Source organism: Schistocerca cancellata, chromosome 2 (genome assembly GCF_023864275.1).
Source record: "Schistocerca cancellata isolate TAMUIC-IGC-003103 chromosome 2, iqSchCanc2.1, whole genome shotgun sequence".
Taxonomy (NCBI): Eukaryota; Metazoa; Arthropoda; class Insecta; order Orthoptera; family Acrididae; genus Schistocerca; species Schistocerca cancellata.
In genome coordinates this window covers 612,626,623-612,641,653 of record NC_064627.1, presented here as the reverse complement: position 1 = coordinate 612,641,653, position 15,031 = coordinate 612,626,623, and the positions used below count along the sequence as shown (strand labels likewise).

General features: G+C 41.7%; 1 protein-coding gene across 1 annotated transcript in view; it reads left to right on the top strand.

The window, feature by feature from the left end:
- The first annotated feature begins 3,187 nt into the window (after positions 1-3,187).
- Positions 3,188-15,031, top strand: part of LOC126147294 (greglin-like) — a 39,458-nt gene continuing 27,614 nt past the window's right edge. The window contains exons 1-2 of the mRNA XM_049915683.1: positions 3,188-3,226; positions 8,160-8,354. Coding sequence (XP_049771640.1) covers positions 3,196-3,226; positions 8,160-8,354 — 226 coding nt within the window. The 5' untranslated portion in view covers positions 3,188-3,195. The remainder of the gene's footprint in view (positions 3,227-8,159; positions 8,355-15,031) is intronic.

The window sequence follows — 15,031 nt, the reverse complement described above, 5'->3', positions numbered from 1 at the left end:
AGCAGCAATACAGCTGTAGATCGTTAGGAGGCAACCCTTCCCACAGTTCAGCTGTAATTTGCTGTCATATTCCTTCTTTCCACGTACATGTGTGTGCAATTTCATCAGCAGCTGTACCAAGATGACCTCTCCGTGGCAGTGGAATAGAACGAAGTTGTGGAAAAATAAAGATGGCAATTTATATTTGAATTTCGAGAACCAGGGCTGCAGGGTGTTTGCCGAGTAGGGCGTACAGCAATGCAGTGGGAGGCGTCTGTAGCGAATTCCAATGTCAGGCAGCGACACACGCACAGAGTCGCTAAAATGGGATAGTGATGATTGTGCGATGTCATCTCCTGTACTGTGGATTGACGCGCCAGTTCAGAAACAAAAGCAGTTACAACAAAAGCAATGGCCTCTACGATTCGGGAAGTGCCCCTTCAGTCCATACTGTTGAACCACTATTATTTGCTGAAAAGTATTCCCCCTTCGCATGCCCGTTATTACTTCCTTTCATTTTTCATGTAGAGAGGCTGTTGAAACAATCCTCAGCTATACAGCAGGTAATACACCTGGATCTTTCTTACGCGACCTTATTCAATACGTGTAAGGGGCAAAATTATACGAGGCACATGGAAAAGAAGTAAGTAAACTATTTAATATGTCAAACGTAATCGCCAAGCTGTTAATACCACCCGTTTGCGAGACAAGGTGATCATTGCTGTCATGGAAAAATGCTTGGGGATGCCTACGGAATCATAAATGTACCCAGGCGTACAGCACTTCGAAGGAAATCGATGACCACGACTGTCCCTCTTCAGGACGCCAAAAACATGGATACCTCATGTTGCCTGTGTTTTTTAGAGTATGCTGCGCAAGTTTCGCTGGAAAGCTCTTAAACATGATCCATAGTCTCTGTTTCTGCTCAAGCCAGTTTTATATTTTTTGAGACCGGAAGATATACCTGGCCGTCGATTTGCTTCGGTCGAAGAGATAAAAGCCTGGTTCCGTAGGCAGCTGCAAACATTTTCACGTGAAGGCACTGACCATCTTGTCTGACAGTTGGATAAGTTTATTAACAGTTACGGCATTTACTTTTGAGATAATAAACAGTGCACTTGCTTTTTCCCATGTGTTTCATTTTAATTTTACTACAGTGGGGTAAGTTTATTAACAGTTACGGCATTTACTTCTGATATTATAAACAGTGCTCTTGCTATTTTCCATATGTTTCATTTTCATTTGACTTCCTTTATACTCTGAGGAAGCACTTAAGGAAACCAAGCAAAGATTCAGAGAGGGAATCAGATTACAGGGAGAAGAAATACAAAATAACGTTTCTGTTAGAAATAGGAAAAGACGTGGAAGAGCAGATGAATAGACTGGATAAGGTCTTGAAAATAGTTTCTTAGCTGAAGAAGTAAAACATGGGTACTGGCATATAGTAGAACTAAGTCAGGTGACCGTGAAAGAATTACATTACAAAATGGTACACTGTGAGTAGTAGGTGACTTTTGCTACTTAGTCAAGAAAAAACTGATAATGGGTGAAGTGCAGAGGATATAAAACGCACGCGTAGTACACTGAAAAGAAGAAATCTTTCTGAAGGTATTTGTCGGTAGCCTGGGCAGAAATAAAAAGTGAAGGATGGGTAGCCTACACAAGAAGAAAATAAGAGTTTTCGAAACGTTAGGTTCTATAATACTAGTGGAGATAAGAAAGGTTGATCGAACGAAATACAAATGGGGGAAAACAAATTTATATCAAAACATGGATAAAAGAGGGAATCGGTTCATTGGACTTATTTTGAGGTGTGAAGGAATCATCACTTTTGTAATGGAGGTAAGTATTTCGGATAAAGATTGTATTAGGAAACCAATACTTGAATACGGTAAGCTATTGCTATATACGTAGGTTACAGCAGTTATTCAGAAATGAAGAGTCTTGCACAGTTTAGAGTAACGGTGAGAGCTGCTTCAGACAAGTCTTTGGACTGAAGAGCGTTACAGCAACATTCACTGTGTCTCAATATCAGTAACACTGAGGGCGCCTCTTACTTCCTTACTGGTACTTAATAGTTAACTTGAGAGAAAATTCGATTTGCTTCCGTAGAAGAAACAGTTCACCGTCATTTCAGTTAATAACATATAAATGAGTGAAAGTACGGCCAGTTTCGTATCAGTAAAATTTCGGTCTAAGCATAAAATAGAAACAGCGTCATACCAACGTCACGTGACTGTCCTGATTAGATGCTCATTTCGCTATCGTCTCACCATATATATTCCCACGCAAACAGGCTGTTGTCAAAAAGATATGCAAGCTGCTGGTCTTCGCCAGTTATCTTGAACAAATCGCGTAAGCCAAACGCAGGAATTGTTTCGCTGGAAATAACACAGAATGATTTCTGTTTTCATCTTCTCCACAACCAAGCCCACAGCTAATTTATAATGATGCCGTCGAGTAGGTGTTAAATCCTTATCTTCGTTCCTATGCTGCTGATACTTGTCCTGGTAATCCAAAATAGAAAATGTTTTCGATTAAATTTCTTTTTGCTAACTCATTCTATTTCGAGAGAAATGCTAATGAGTTCTGTAAGTAGTTTTCCGTTTGTAATGCTTTCCCACTGGTCAAAATGGCCGACAGAAAGAATCAATTTATGAAAACAACTTAAACAACTGTCACGATCACAAAATCGTGATTAAATAATATGCTATGGCGTAAATCGTTTAATGTCTCTAGGTATTTTAAGAAAATAAATAAATAACTATCGCTTCATATACAAGCAGTAGTAGGCTTGAAGAGTAAAAAAAATAATTTTATGATACGTAATTTGCACCAAGTTAATAAATCGTATATATGATCTGCCATATACATATGTAACTGTTTACTCTATTTACGAATAATTCTTAATAATCCACTTCTAGGCACATTTAATAACCCGTAATCCTGTGGCTACCAGCTAACAAATAAACTGAAAAGAATACTTATATGTATAACTGTGCAGAATATTCGTGTCTTCCCTTCAGAATACTTACCAATTTACACAGATAACTGCTTTGTAATCTCCGAAAGAGTGGTTCATCTCCTGGTTTGGGTCTAATGATAACCCCGAAAGGTCTGAAAGAGTACGCGGCTGTTGCTGAGCTGATTGTGGAAGATTTATAACAGAAGACTGCAGACGGCAGCTGGCAATAGAAAGCAACCCGCCTGTTCAGCATGAAGTTCCGTGCTTTGCTTGTGGTCGCAGGTACTCGTATCGGACATTATTAAACTGTAATCTTGCTATCGTAAATACTGAACTTCATTGGTAATCTTGTTACACGACAGGAAAAGTTTAAAAGAATGTGAAGCAGACGTATGAGTATTTTACATCACACTTCTCTCTTCACCCTGTGATCGGTTTTGGAGAATTATATCCATCTTCTAATGACTGGTCTCATCCCGTTATGTTGAGTACGTGACTACCGCTAGTCATCGCAAGCATTAACTCACAGGTGTTTTAATAGCACGGCCTCCAAAAGTAACTGTCGTTTTACAAACTACCTGACATTTGTTGAACATTTTTTCAAGAAGTGGTTGCGATAATAATCTCATGTTCGGCATGCAGTCTTTGAAAACGGAGACTGACCAAACTAGTGTGCGATGGCACACAAAGGTTTGTGCGGGTGTTACACTCCTGGTGTTTAGATGTCTGAGGCGTTTTTGAACATGATGAGTAATACCGTAAAGGCAATCTGAACAGCATTGAACACATTCCGAATTCAGCATCCTTACATTAGTTAGACAGATCATCGGAAAACGTTGCACCTTCCCGTCTAATTTTCTTTTCGAAAGTTTGATTCACTTTGTTCATTTCTCATGATATTGAATATTGGCTGCAATCTATACTGCCCCTTACAATGTTTTAATCAATGATTTTTCCCAATCTAAGTACACATTATTTATATATATTTATAAGCTTTAAGGAAAACATGAATGACTGTAACTTAAATACAATAAAATTTATATAAGACAACATACCACGAAATATATGTTTTTCGGCAGATAACATCATTGTCCCTTTCCGTCGATTTTTATGTAAAATGTATGACATGGTATTTGCGCCATTTCTAGATTGTCTGGAGAGAAAAACGTACAACGTTTTGTATTACATTACTTGGCATCAGCAAGTTAAGCTCGAACTGGAATAGTGGCGGAGTACTATTGGCTAGACAGGCAGCTAACGACCAAAGTTACAGTGAATATTGTCTTCCATATGAAATACGGCGCATCTTGAAAAGGTATCACATACACGGTGTTAATGTGAGCAACTGCAGAGTATTCATCTAACTAGTAAACATTACAGAATTAATGACACCATTATTTGTAATCAGTGTAAAGATATTCATTCCTACATTTATCACATGGACAGTAGGAATTTAAATTTTTCTAAATTTTGTTATCTCCTGCGCTACGTCATACACGAAGCGTACGAAGAATGTGATAGAAGCTAACAGCCACATCGGAGGCTGTCCTTGCTGTGTATGCAAGTGGCTGAGAGCGGTGGAGAGTCGCTTTTGTCTTGGGTGATAGTCCTATAAAGTAGATATGACGGGAGAAACAGAAATAATTCGGAGATGAGGTGATAGGATGCTGATATGGCGATGTAAGCCATAGGAATGTGTTATAGAGATGCTCTCAGGGTATTTAAATTGGAATTTTTGGAAGAAAGACAACGTTCTCCTCTCTCAATCTTGTTGTGCTAATTTAGAAGATCCGTGTTTCAGAATGATCGTGCAACAACACAGCTGCTAACCTCATATGTCTTGCTAAGGACAGTGAGAATATCAAAAGAGCGGTTATATAGGCGTATTGATGGTCATTTTCCGTCTCTAATAATGCGAATGGAATGGACAGACGTTCACCATTGTCGGGTATCTTCCGTTAACCATTTGCGCAGTTATGTGTATACACACAAAGACGCTGCTAGAGGGATGAGTAGCGATTTCGGTGTGCTACACCTTCCAGTGCTACGTGACGATGATGATGATGTTTGGTCAATTTGGCACTCAAGTGTGCGGTTATCAAGGCCCCTACAAATTCCCAATCTTTGTTCAGTCAACTCTCGCAACTTTCAGGAACTAGCACGGAGAGGGCATCTGGTTGAACGTAACAGCGACATGCTGGACTAGATCCGACAATCACTCAGTGCGAAACAGGAAGATTAGGGTTTAATGTCCGTCGACATCTATGTCATTAAGAGACGTCTCAATAGCGGGGAACCATGGCTTAGAATGGCTCTTCTCCTCTGGAGTTGGTTGACGTAACACTGAACTGGGCAGGAGGCACCGAAGTCGTTCAGTCCATTTTTCTGTCGGTTCTGCAGTGTTACCGATAGTCGCTGTTCAGCAGTTACAATCGCCAGATCTGAAACTCCACCAGTACTGAATGTTTATTGGACATGAGGGGACGGCGTCTCGTTGCTGTAGAAACACCTGCAGCATCCGTTCTCCTGTGTTTCAATGTCGCACAAAATTATATTCGACTCCTTCATAAGCTTCTCTCTATGAACTACTAGAAGATAGTGCTAGTGCTAGCTTCGGCTCACAGTGGCTTCACCATATACTTTATAGTACTGCCATATGTCACTGTACCGTTATTTCTACGCTCTTCTGATATTTTGTTGACGTAGAATGGAATGTTTTATCTAATTTCGTGTCTGTCACACTTTTCTAATTCCGGTCTTGTGTAAAGAAGAACAGAATCTTAGAAACATTTTAAAATAGCAACGTCACGTAAATGTAGACCAAATAATTTTTTGTCTGTAACTGACCCTACGCTATAAAAACAGTTGATGAACAACCGTAATAGCAGCTCCTAAAGCCGTCGGCACACGGCCCGTGCTGTCGAAAGTTAACGTTGAGCGTGGCAAGTTCAACGTTTTGCTCAACGCTCAGGAACGATGCGACTTGTGCATACGGTACGTGGGCAGCAACGTGGTATACGCGATAGCAGCGCACTCCAGCGGCAGTTGAGGGATGCTTCTAGTTCGTAATCTCACAGTTTACTCAATGGGCGCGCGTAAAATTCCCACGCTAGCTCTATTAAAACGCACATTTCCTCCATCGTCCACGAAAAGGAAAGTACCATGTCCAATTAATAAGGACACAGGCTTATGAAAGTTCCATTACAGACAGTGCATTAAAAATTTGAAATACTTTCCGCATAAGATAAACATTATTTCACCATTTCCACATTCTAGTAAAACACCAAGGTCAGTCTGACTTGATCATTGTTCCTAAGTAGTAGAATCTTTGCAACATGTGAATTACGAGGCGTAAAAGAAAAAGGAGCAAAATATCTTCATACATGTAGCGCAACCTGTCCTGTAGATTAAGCCAATCCAACAAAGTCACCCCTCAGAAAAAGGTGAACGTATATTTAATAACATCAAATATTATAGTATATGCCTTTATTAAACTAATAATAAAGTATCAAAACCTAATAAAAACACGAATGTTAGGAAATAAGATTTTGTAGGGTCAAGACGCGAACCACTGCCTCCCTATAAAACTCTTGACTGGTCAGTGACTCCACTCATTACGCTAAACCAACATCACACCCTGAACAAGTAATCAGGTTATTTTACCCCTTGCAGAAATCCTTAATCGTAGGTATGTTACTAATTGAAATTTAATTACAAGAATTTGTACCAAGAACATTATGTTTTGGGTGGATCTTCAGTGTGTCGCTGCCTTCAAATAGCATACTTTCATTATACGCAAGTTACAATAATTCTTTTGCCACGAATACGATGTTTCACATTATTTTATTGGAACGAATCATAAAGTTAACAACAGGTTTTCCTGTGATTCTCAATTTTCTGGTGCTCAGAAACGGCATATATACGTATAGCCTTGAAATGAATGCCAATATGGCGCCTCACAACTCTGTACTGAAGGGAGACGGAGTGCTTGTGACGTAGGTGGCGTTGTGCCATCTCTTTGGTCAACGCTCAGACGCACGCTCAGAATATCTGACATGCCAATTATTGCTCTGCACGTTGGGAAAGACTCCCGAGCGTGCTATTCCACGCTATGAAGTCAGAAACTCGCCACGAACATTCAACGTTCGGATGCACGGTCCGTGTGCCGACGGCTTAAGCCTCCTCTAAGAGCAATACCGTTTTAAATCTACAAATGTGTCGATTTGTATTCACGCTTGACAGAGTTTCCCCGTAGCAACTCCCACCGGAAAGAACTGCATTTCCTTCGAAAACCCAGAGCCGATTCGTAACGTCGAGGCCGGCCGGAGTGGCCGAGCGGTTAAAGGCTCTACAGTCTGGAACCCCACGACCGCTACGGTCGCAGGTTCGAATCCTGCCTCGGGCATGGATGTGTGTGAAGTCCTTAGGTTAGTTAGGTTTAACTAGTTCTAAGTTCTAGGGGACTTATGACCACAGCAGTTGAGTCCCATAGTGCTCAGAGCCATTTGAACCATTTTCGTAACGTCGAGTGCACTTTCTCTGTTTCCACAGCTGCAGACAGTTCAACAGACTCCAATAACAAGACTTCCGACAGCGCAGATATATGAGTAGACGTTCGTATGCTTTATTTATTACGTTTCTTTTATTTGTTTGTTTATTTACTCCACCAGTTTCATAGCCTCAAGGACCTCTGCTATAAACACCAAAACTATCAATGTTTTAACAGTGTAGACTATTCATTATTACACGTGTATTACCGTAGGTCTGGTATTTTGTATAAAATCTAAGTTTTCGGCGGTCGCATGTTCGAATCCTGCCTCGGGCATGGATGTGTGTGATGTCCTTAGGTTAGTTAGGTTTAAGTAGCTCTTAGTCCTAGGGGACTTATGACCACAGCAGTTGAGTCCTATAGTGCTCTGATCCATTTGAACCATTGTTTTTAAGTTTTAGGAATAGTAATTAAAGAAAGAATGAGATCATTAACGATCACTAATCACACTTTACGCATGTTTTCGAATAGTAGAAGAACAGAGATAATTTACAGGATGCTACAGTTATACTATTGGCCGTGACACCAACGGACGTGAGGGAGGAGACGGAGACAGAATCGATTGAGAAAAGTAGCTTAGTAATGTTGGGAGTAGTTGTATTGGCAATAGTGGCAGTATGACCGATGTGGGCGGAAAGCTCATGGCAGAATTTGTTTTGCTTGTAGTTCTGGCGGCGCCGACATCGGCGGTCTTCAGCAGGGAGTCGGCGTCCGACGACTCGTCAGTCACGGAGGCGCCGTGCCCGGGAGCCTGTCCGGCGACGCACGACCCCGTCTGCGCCACCTTTGACAATCGATACTACTACTACTCGTTCAGCAACTACTGCGTGTACCAGCAGTGCCTATGCACTCTCAACTACCGTAAGTAGGCATCTTGTTCGTGCGTATCACATCTAAGTCACAGACACTATAGTGTTCCATGAGTAAAAAACACTCGGCAATATCATCGCGTGGAATTAGTTCAGACATTCGGTGTTTCAGTGTCTGCTTTAAGTTTCATTATCAGGAGCAAAGGAATGGTTTTGTTGCTCACGTAATGGAGGGAGAATACAACCATCTGAAGAGTAAGGAAGACTGGGGCACATTTACGCAGATCACCTTTGGGAGTTTTTAATTTTTTATCGTTAGATTTATCGTGTGTAAAGCTGTTTAGTCTTACAATGAAGAGACAAAGAAACTGGTACACCTGCATAATAACGTGGAGGGTCCTCGCGAGCCCGCAGAAGTGCTGTAACACCACGTAGCATCGACTCGATTAATGTCTGATGTAGTGCAGGAGTGAACTGATACCGTGAATCTTGCAGGGCTGTCCGTCAATCCGTAAGAGTACGAAGGGGTGGAAATCCCTTCCGAACGGCACGTTACAACGTATCCCAGAAATGTTCAATAATATTCATGTCTGGGGCGTATGGTGCCCAGCGCACGTGTTTAAACCCGGAGGAGTGTTCCTGAAGCCGCACTATAGCAATCCTGGACGTGTGGGGTGTTGCATTGCCCTGCTGAAATTGCCCAAGTCCGTCGGAATGTACAATAGATATCAGCGGATGCCGGTGATCAGACAGGACACTTACGTACGTGCCAGCTGTCAGAGTAATATCTAGACGTATCAGGTGTCCCATATCACTCGAACTGCACACGCCGCGCACCGTAGCAGAGCCTCCACCAGCTTGAACAATCCTCTGCTCAAATGCAGTGTCCATGGATTCATGAGTTTGTCTCCATACCCATACACGTCCATCTGCTCGATACACCTTAATTGTGCCTGTCTAATTACTGTGTGGTTTAATCAGCTTCACCGACCCTTTGTTTTTATATTTTCATTTTGCAACTTTTCGCCATGGTCCAGTTTTAAACAGGCACCATATTCTCGCCTGTTTTTATTGTTTTGATATCTCCTCATTATGTATTTAACTCTTCTGTAGGCTGCACAACGGCATATTACGCTACTGCCAGCCTGGCCCCCGTCTCGGAGGGAATCGAAATTCAATAAAGTATAATATACCGGTATACGTTCATTCATCATGATCTCAGTTGTTTCATAGTTGAAGCTCACTGAAACCGAAAGTGGATAGGAACGAAACCTTAAATTCAGATGGGATTACGTATAGCAAGGATAGGTTAGCAAGCGTACTCATTGCGGCGAAGTACTCGACGGTGTCGTATGACGTTATTACAGATTCCTAAAATGAAGTAATTCAGGTGAAGCAATCAAAGATGGATGAATCACGTTAATCGGATGCTTTCACAGACCAGCGTAGCCTTCTACGAAAGTCAAACGTGGTGAACAATTCAAATAAAGAACGAACATGTTTCCAGTCACCAACATCCCACATCGGTGTTGACGGACACAGTCGAGGCGTAAAGCTTTGTGTCGTGTAGGCAACAAAGGGTACGCTAGTGGGCCTCCGGCTCTGAAAGCCCACATCTATGATGTTTCGTTGAATGGTTCGCACTCTGACATTTGTTGATGGCCCAACATTGATATCTGCAGCAATTTCCGGACGGATTGCACTTCTGTTACGTTGAACGATTCTCTTCAGTCGTCGTTGGTCTCGTTGTCGTTGGACCTTTTTACACCTGCAGCGATGTCGAAGATTTGATGTTGTACCGGATTACTTACATTCTCGATACTCTAGCGACATGGCCGTACGGGAAAATTCCCACTTCATCTCTACCTCAGTAATGCTGTATCCCATTACTCATGCGCCAACTATGACACTACCCTCCAACTCACTTAAATCTGGATAACCTGTCATTGTAGCAGCAGGAACCGATCTAACAACTACGCCAGACACTTGTTGTCTTATATAGGCATTGCCAACCGTAGCGCCGTATTCTGCCTGTTCACAAATCTCTGTACTTCAATACACATGCATATACCAGTTTATTTGTCGCTTCAGTGTATAACACATTTATTAAAGTATAGCTTGGTATATGTAATTCTATTTCAACATGTGACTTAAGAGTGTAAAATAACTTTATATTGGCTCAAGTAGCCCCTGTTTGGGGCAGGTTCATGTCCCTACGGAGACACATTTACGCATATCGTTGAACACAATATCGGCTAAATGAAGTGCTCTACAATTTTCGAAATATATTTTATTGGCAGTAAACAAAATTACAAACTTGCTAACAGCGCTCAACATACTAAAATAAAAAATTTCATTGGCAATAAAGAAATCTTTTAGCGAAATTCCATGAGTAAGCATAATACGGCCTACATAGGATTACATAGGCCTACATAGGCCCATTCATCATTACGTCCAAGTTGCAACATAAGCACACAAAAAGTATTGTCCCTCCTGTTGTACAATCGCAATGAGACACAATTTTGCATCTAAAGAACTGGAGGCATTTCTTTTTGATTGGCTGTATCGTTTCAACAAGCAAACACAAAGCCAGGCTGTATGACAGAGGAAGAAACACTTTATGGGTTGTCCGATGAGAATGGAGAGCTTGCTAACAGAAGCTTTGGAAGGATTAGTTTGTGAGAGGAGATTGGGAGGAAGAAGGAAATGTAAGGTAATAGATGACTTAAACGGAGGTGGAAATTTCGCAGGTTTTAAGAGGATGGCTGACGACAGGAGAACATGGAGAGTTGTCGTGTGAAAAACTTTCTTTGGCAGAGCACTGACGTCGATATCAAAAGTAGGTCCATCAGCAAATTCCCTTGTTCTTTCTCCTAGTAGTATGTTAGCCTTTTTAATTTTTCCACCCTTATATTATTTCTTTCAGCTTGACGTTCATTAGCTTTTAACAGGCTCTTTTTTAACAATGTCTATCTTTTATTCCCTTGCTCCTCTGTTTTTTTAGATTGCTTTTCCAACTTCTGGTGTCTTAAAGTTTTCTTAGTGCGATATCATTAAGGATGGCAATGCAAAATAGTGCATAAACGTGCTCCGACTGACATGCGTAACGCGCCCATGCTTGCTTAGTTTCTGAGCTGCAACAGTAACTTCTGGCCTTTGAAATTGTAAAAATGTACCTTGCAAATTAAAATAATCTATTGTAACTGAAGATATATTTTTCTATCCTCAATTGTAAAATGTACCCAATGGTCTTCGATATTTGAGTAATAAAATTTACTCGCTTTGCACAAAAACTGAAATATGTTCATCGCGCAAAGACACTCGCCGAGCAGGTGCCCTGGAGTTTGTGAGAGCTCTCAATAGATGGCAGTACTCATCTTTCGTTCTCTGCAGAGCTCTAGCAAGAACGATTCCTGAGAAAAGTGCTCTGCGTAAACGAGTATCGTGGGTTAACTTCCCCCGATCCTCACTACTGTCTGTTTACGATGCCATGGCCGAGTTCTATCTGCGGGGAATGGAGGAAAAAGGCTCCACCCACAGTCGTGGATGCGCGGCTGTAACGTGCATTTAGCTCAAGCAGAACTGTACCTCCACATGTGCTTAATACTTTAGGACCTCCCGTACAGTCACTATGTAGCTCCTACTGTACACATAGACATAATTTCTTACGGTCGCTAATCGCTAATGTTGTCACCGATCAAAGATAAGACTATCGCAATGAAAGACGTCAATTTCTGCCAATTCAGAAATAGCGAGTCCGATGTCGTGAACACACGGTACATTCATGAGCCGAAAACTTTTTCCATCGTAGAAAAGATTTGTGGATGTCAGCATTCAGGCCCATTAATATATATATATCAGGTGTTTGAGAATTAAAAAGTTCTCTGGAGCCACGTAGTTCATTTAACCAAACATCATCTACCAACGAGGAAAACAGTCTCTATTTCTGTCTTAGTCGCAGCTGAACAAACGTTCTTCAGATTACTATGTCATACATCTTTTTCCTATTCTGGTAGCGTATATTAATTTATTTCTCAGTTTTGTTCATCGTTGCAGCAGCAATCGTAGGGGGAAATCTATTTGAGGAATTAACAAACAGCCAATCAACTGCAAACTGGAAGGTCTTTTTAAACCCCATTACCATGGTTTGAATTCTCGTTAAAAACGTCTTCTTCAGGAGGAAATATAAATAAAATATTATTCAGACTAGGTTATTTATTCTGGCCTATGCTGTACCGGGTGTGTACCAAAACGAAGCACATAAAAACTGGATTTTTCCGGAGCTTACACATCGGGTTCTATTAGTGACAGAAAGATAGGCTCAAGTGTCCTGGATAGTCCTTCGGCTAGGCACCTTTTGAATACCCAGCATAAGGATCGTCTTACTGCAGCTATCAATATTACATACTACATCCAGCTTAGGCAAATGGAGCAAATCGGTTGGTTCTTTTTGCATTTTATATTGGTCTTCGGTGGGCCTTAAGAATCTTCTGGAAGTAAAGTTTAGTGTCGGAAGTCTCATGTGGCTTTTCGCGGATGATACTGTAGTATACAGAGAGGTTGAGGCATTAGAAAACTGCAGCAAAATGCAGGAAGATCTGCAGCGGATAGGCACTTGATGCAGGGAGTGGCAACTGACCCTTATCATAGACAAATGTAATGTATTGCGAATACATAGAAAGAAGGATCCTTTATTGTACGATTATATGATAGCGGAACAAACACTGGTAGCAGTTACTTCCGTAAAATATCTGGGAGTATGCGCACGGAACGATTTGAAGTGGAATGATCATATAAAATTAATTGTTGGTAAGGCGGGTGCCAGGTTGAGATTCATTGGGAGAGTCCTTAGAAAATGTAGTCCATCAACAAAGGAGGTGGCTTACAAAACACTCTTTCGACCTATACTTGAGTATTGCTCATCAGTGTGGGATCCGTACCAGGTCGGGTTGACAGAGGAGATAGAGAAGATCCAAAGAAGTGCGGCGCGTTTCGTCGTAGAGTTATGTGGTAAGCGTCATAGCGTTACGGAGATGTTTAGCAAACTCAAGTGGCAGACTCTGCAAGAGAGGCGCTCTGCATCGAGGTGTAGCTTGCTGTCCAGGTATCGAGAGGGTGCGTTTCTGAATGAGGTGTCGAATATATTGCTTCCCCCTACTTATACCTCGCGAGGAGATCACGAATGTAAAATTAGAGAGATTCGAGCGCGCACGGAGGCTTTCTGGCAGTCGGTCTTCCCGCGAACCATACGCGGCTGGAACAGGAAAGGGAGGTAATGACAGTGGCACGTAAAGTGCACTCCGCCACACACCGTTGGGTGGCTTCCGGAGTACAAATGTAGATGTAGATGTAAATGGGCGGTTCCTGAGGAAACCAAAACAAAAAAATGCTTTTCGAGTACCAAAACTAATCCGCTATTTCCAAGACGGCTATGCCAAGAAAATGGCTGCAATTTTTACAGCACATTCCTAAAGATTCAGATCTCGATCGACTTTAAAAGTTTCGTGATATCTTGATCCGTTTCGGAGATACAGAGGTTAAAATTCACTCTACTCGTTCATGTAAAATCCGGTGTTATGTGAAACGTAGTTTGTAAAGTGACGTAGCAAGCAGAAATATGCTGTACAGTGTTTCCGTTATCATCGCGATGGTTCTGGAAACACCATGTTGTTGTAGTATAGAAGCGCATGCAAAATTGTGGCGCACATAAAATCCGGTATGAGTTGTAAAATAATGTAGTTATGCGTCATTTAAATTTCACACAAACAAACTACGAAAACTTTACTGAGTCTAAAGTTCTCTTCATATGGGTGCATGCCTTCAGTAGAAGGGGAACCAGCGGGAAATGGCTCCTATCAAACAACATAAAATATAAATACGCTACTGTTTATTAAGTAACTCTGACTATAAGGTGGTGTTCCTGTTTCCTCATTCTACTTTTGAACATTTTCCCAAGAATTTTGGCGTGCGAATGTATTCGCACGTTTTATTCTGAGGGAGAAGGAGACAGAGGCAGCTGGAGAAGGAAAAGCAATGAATACTGGAAAATCTTAGACGGCACTTGTTGTGCAGAAAGAGCGCAGGAGAAATTTGCTGTGTGATAGAAAGAGAGGAGCACAGCTGCAATGGAACGTAGCTGACAGTGAACAACAGTACTACGAAGAGATTGAAGCAGACAGTGTCAGTGGGAGAGGTCTAAAGAGAAGGAGAAAGTTGTGTTGAGAGGAGCCAGTGATGATGAGGCACAGTCCATGACAGTGGCAAAGACGGTGAGATAGATAGTGAGAAGAGACAGCAGCAGTGGGTAGGAATGAACGAGATAGTAACAATAAGGGAGAGGCAGAGGGAGACGTGGCAGTGAGAGAAGGCAATATTAGTAGAGCACTTGCCCACGAAAGGCAAAGGTCCCGAGTTCGAGTCTCGGTCCGGCACACAGTTTTAATCTGCCAAGAAGTTTCATATCAGCGCACACTCCGCTGCAGAGTGAAAATCTCATTCTGATAACGAAGGAGTTTGTGACATCGAGGCTGCGGACAGTGACCGGGACACAAAGAGATAATGACCTTGAGTTGTGCTGAAGCGATTAACTGGTTGGTGTGAGCGGGCCACAGTTATTGGAGCTTGTGGTAGTGAGAGGGTAGTTGCATGTTAAAAAGAGCGCGAAAAGTTTTGAAAAAATTCCGAAGTTTCTGAGGAAGGTAGAATGAGACAGCTGGTACCCGAATTTTG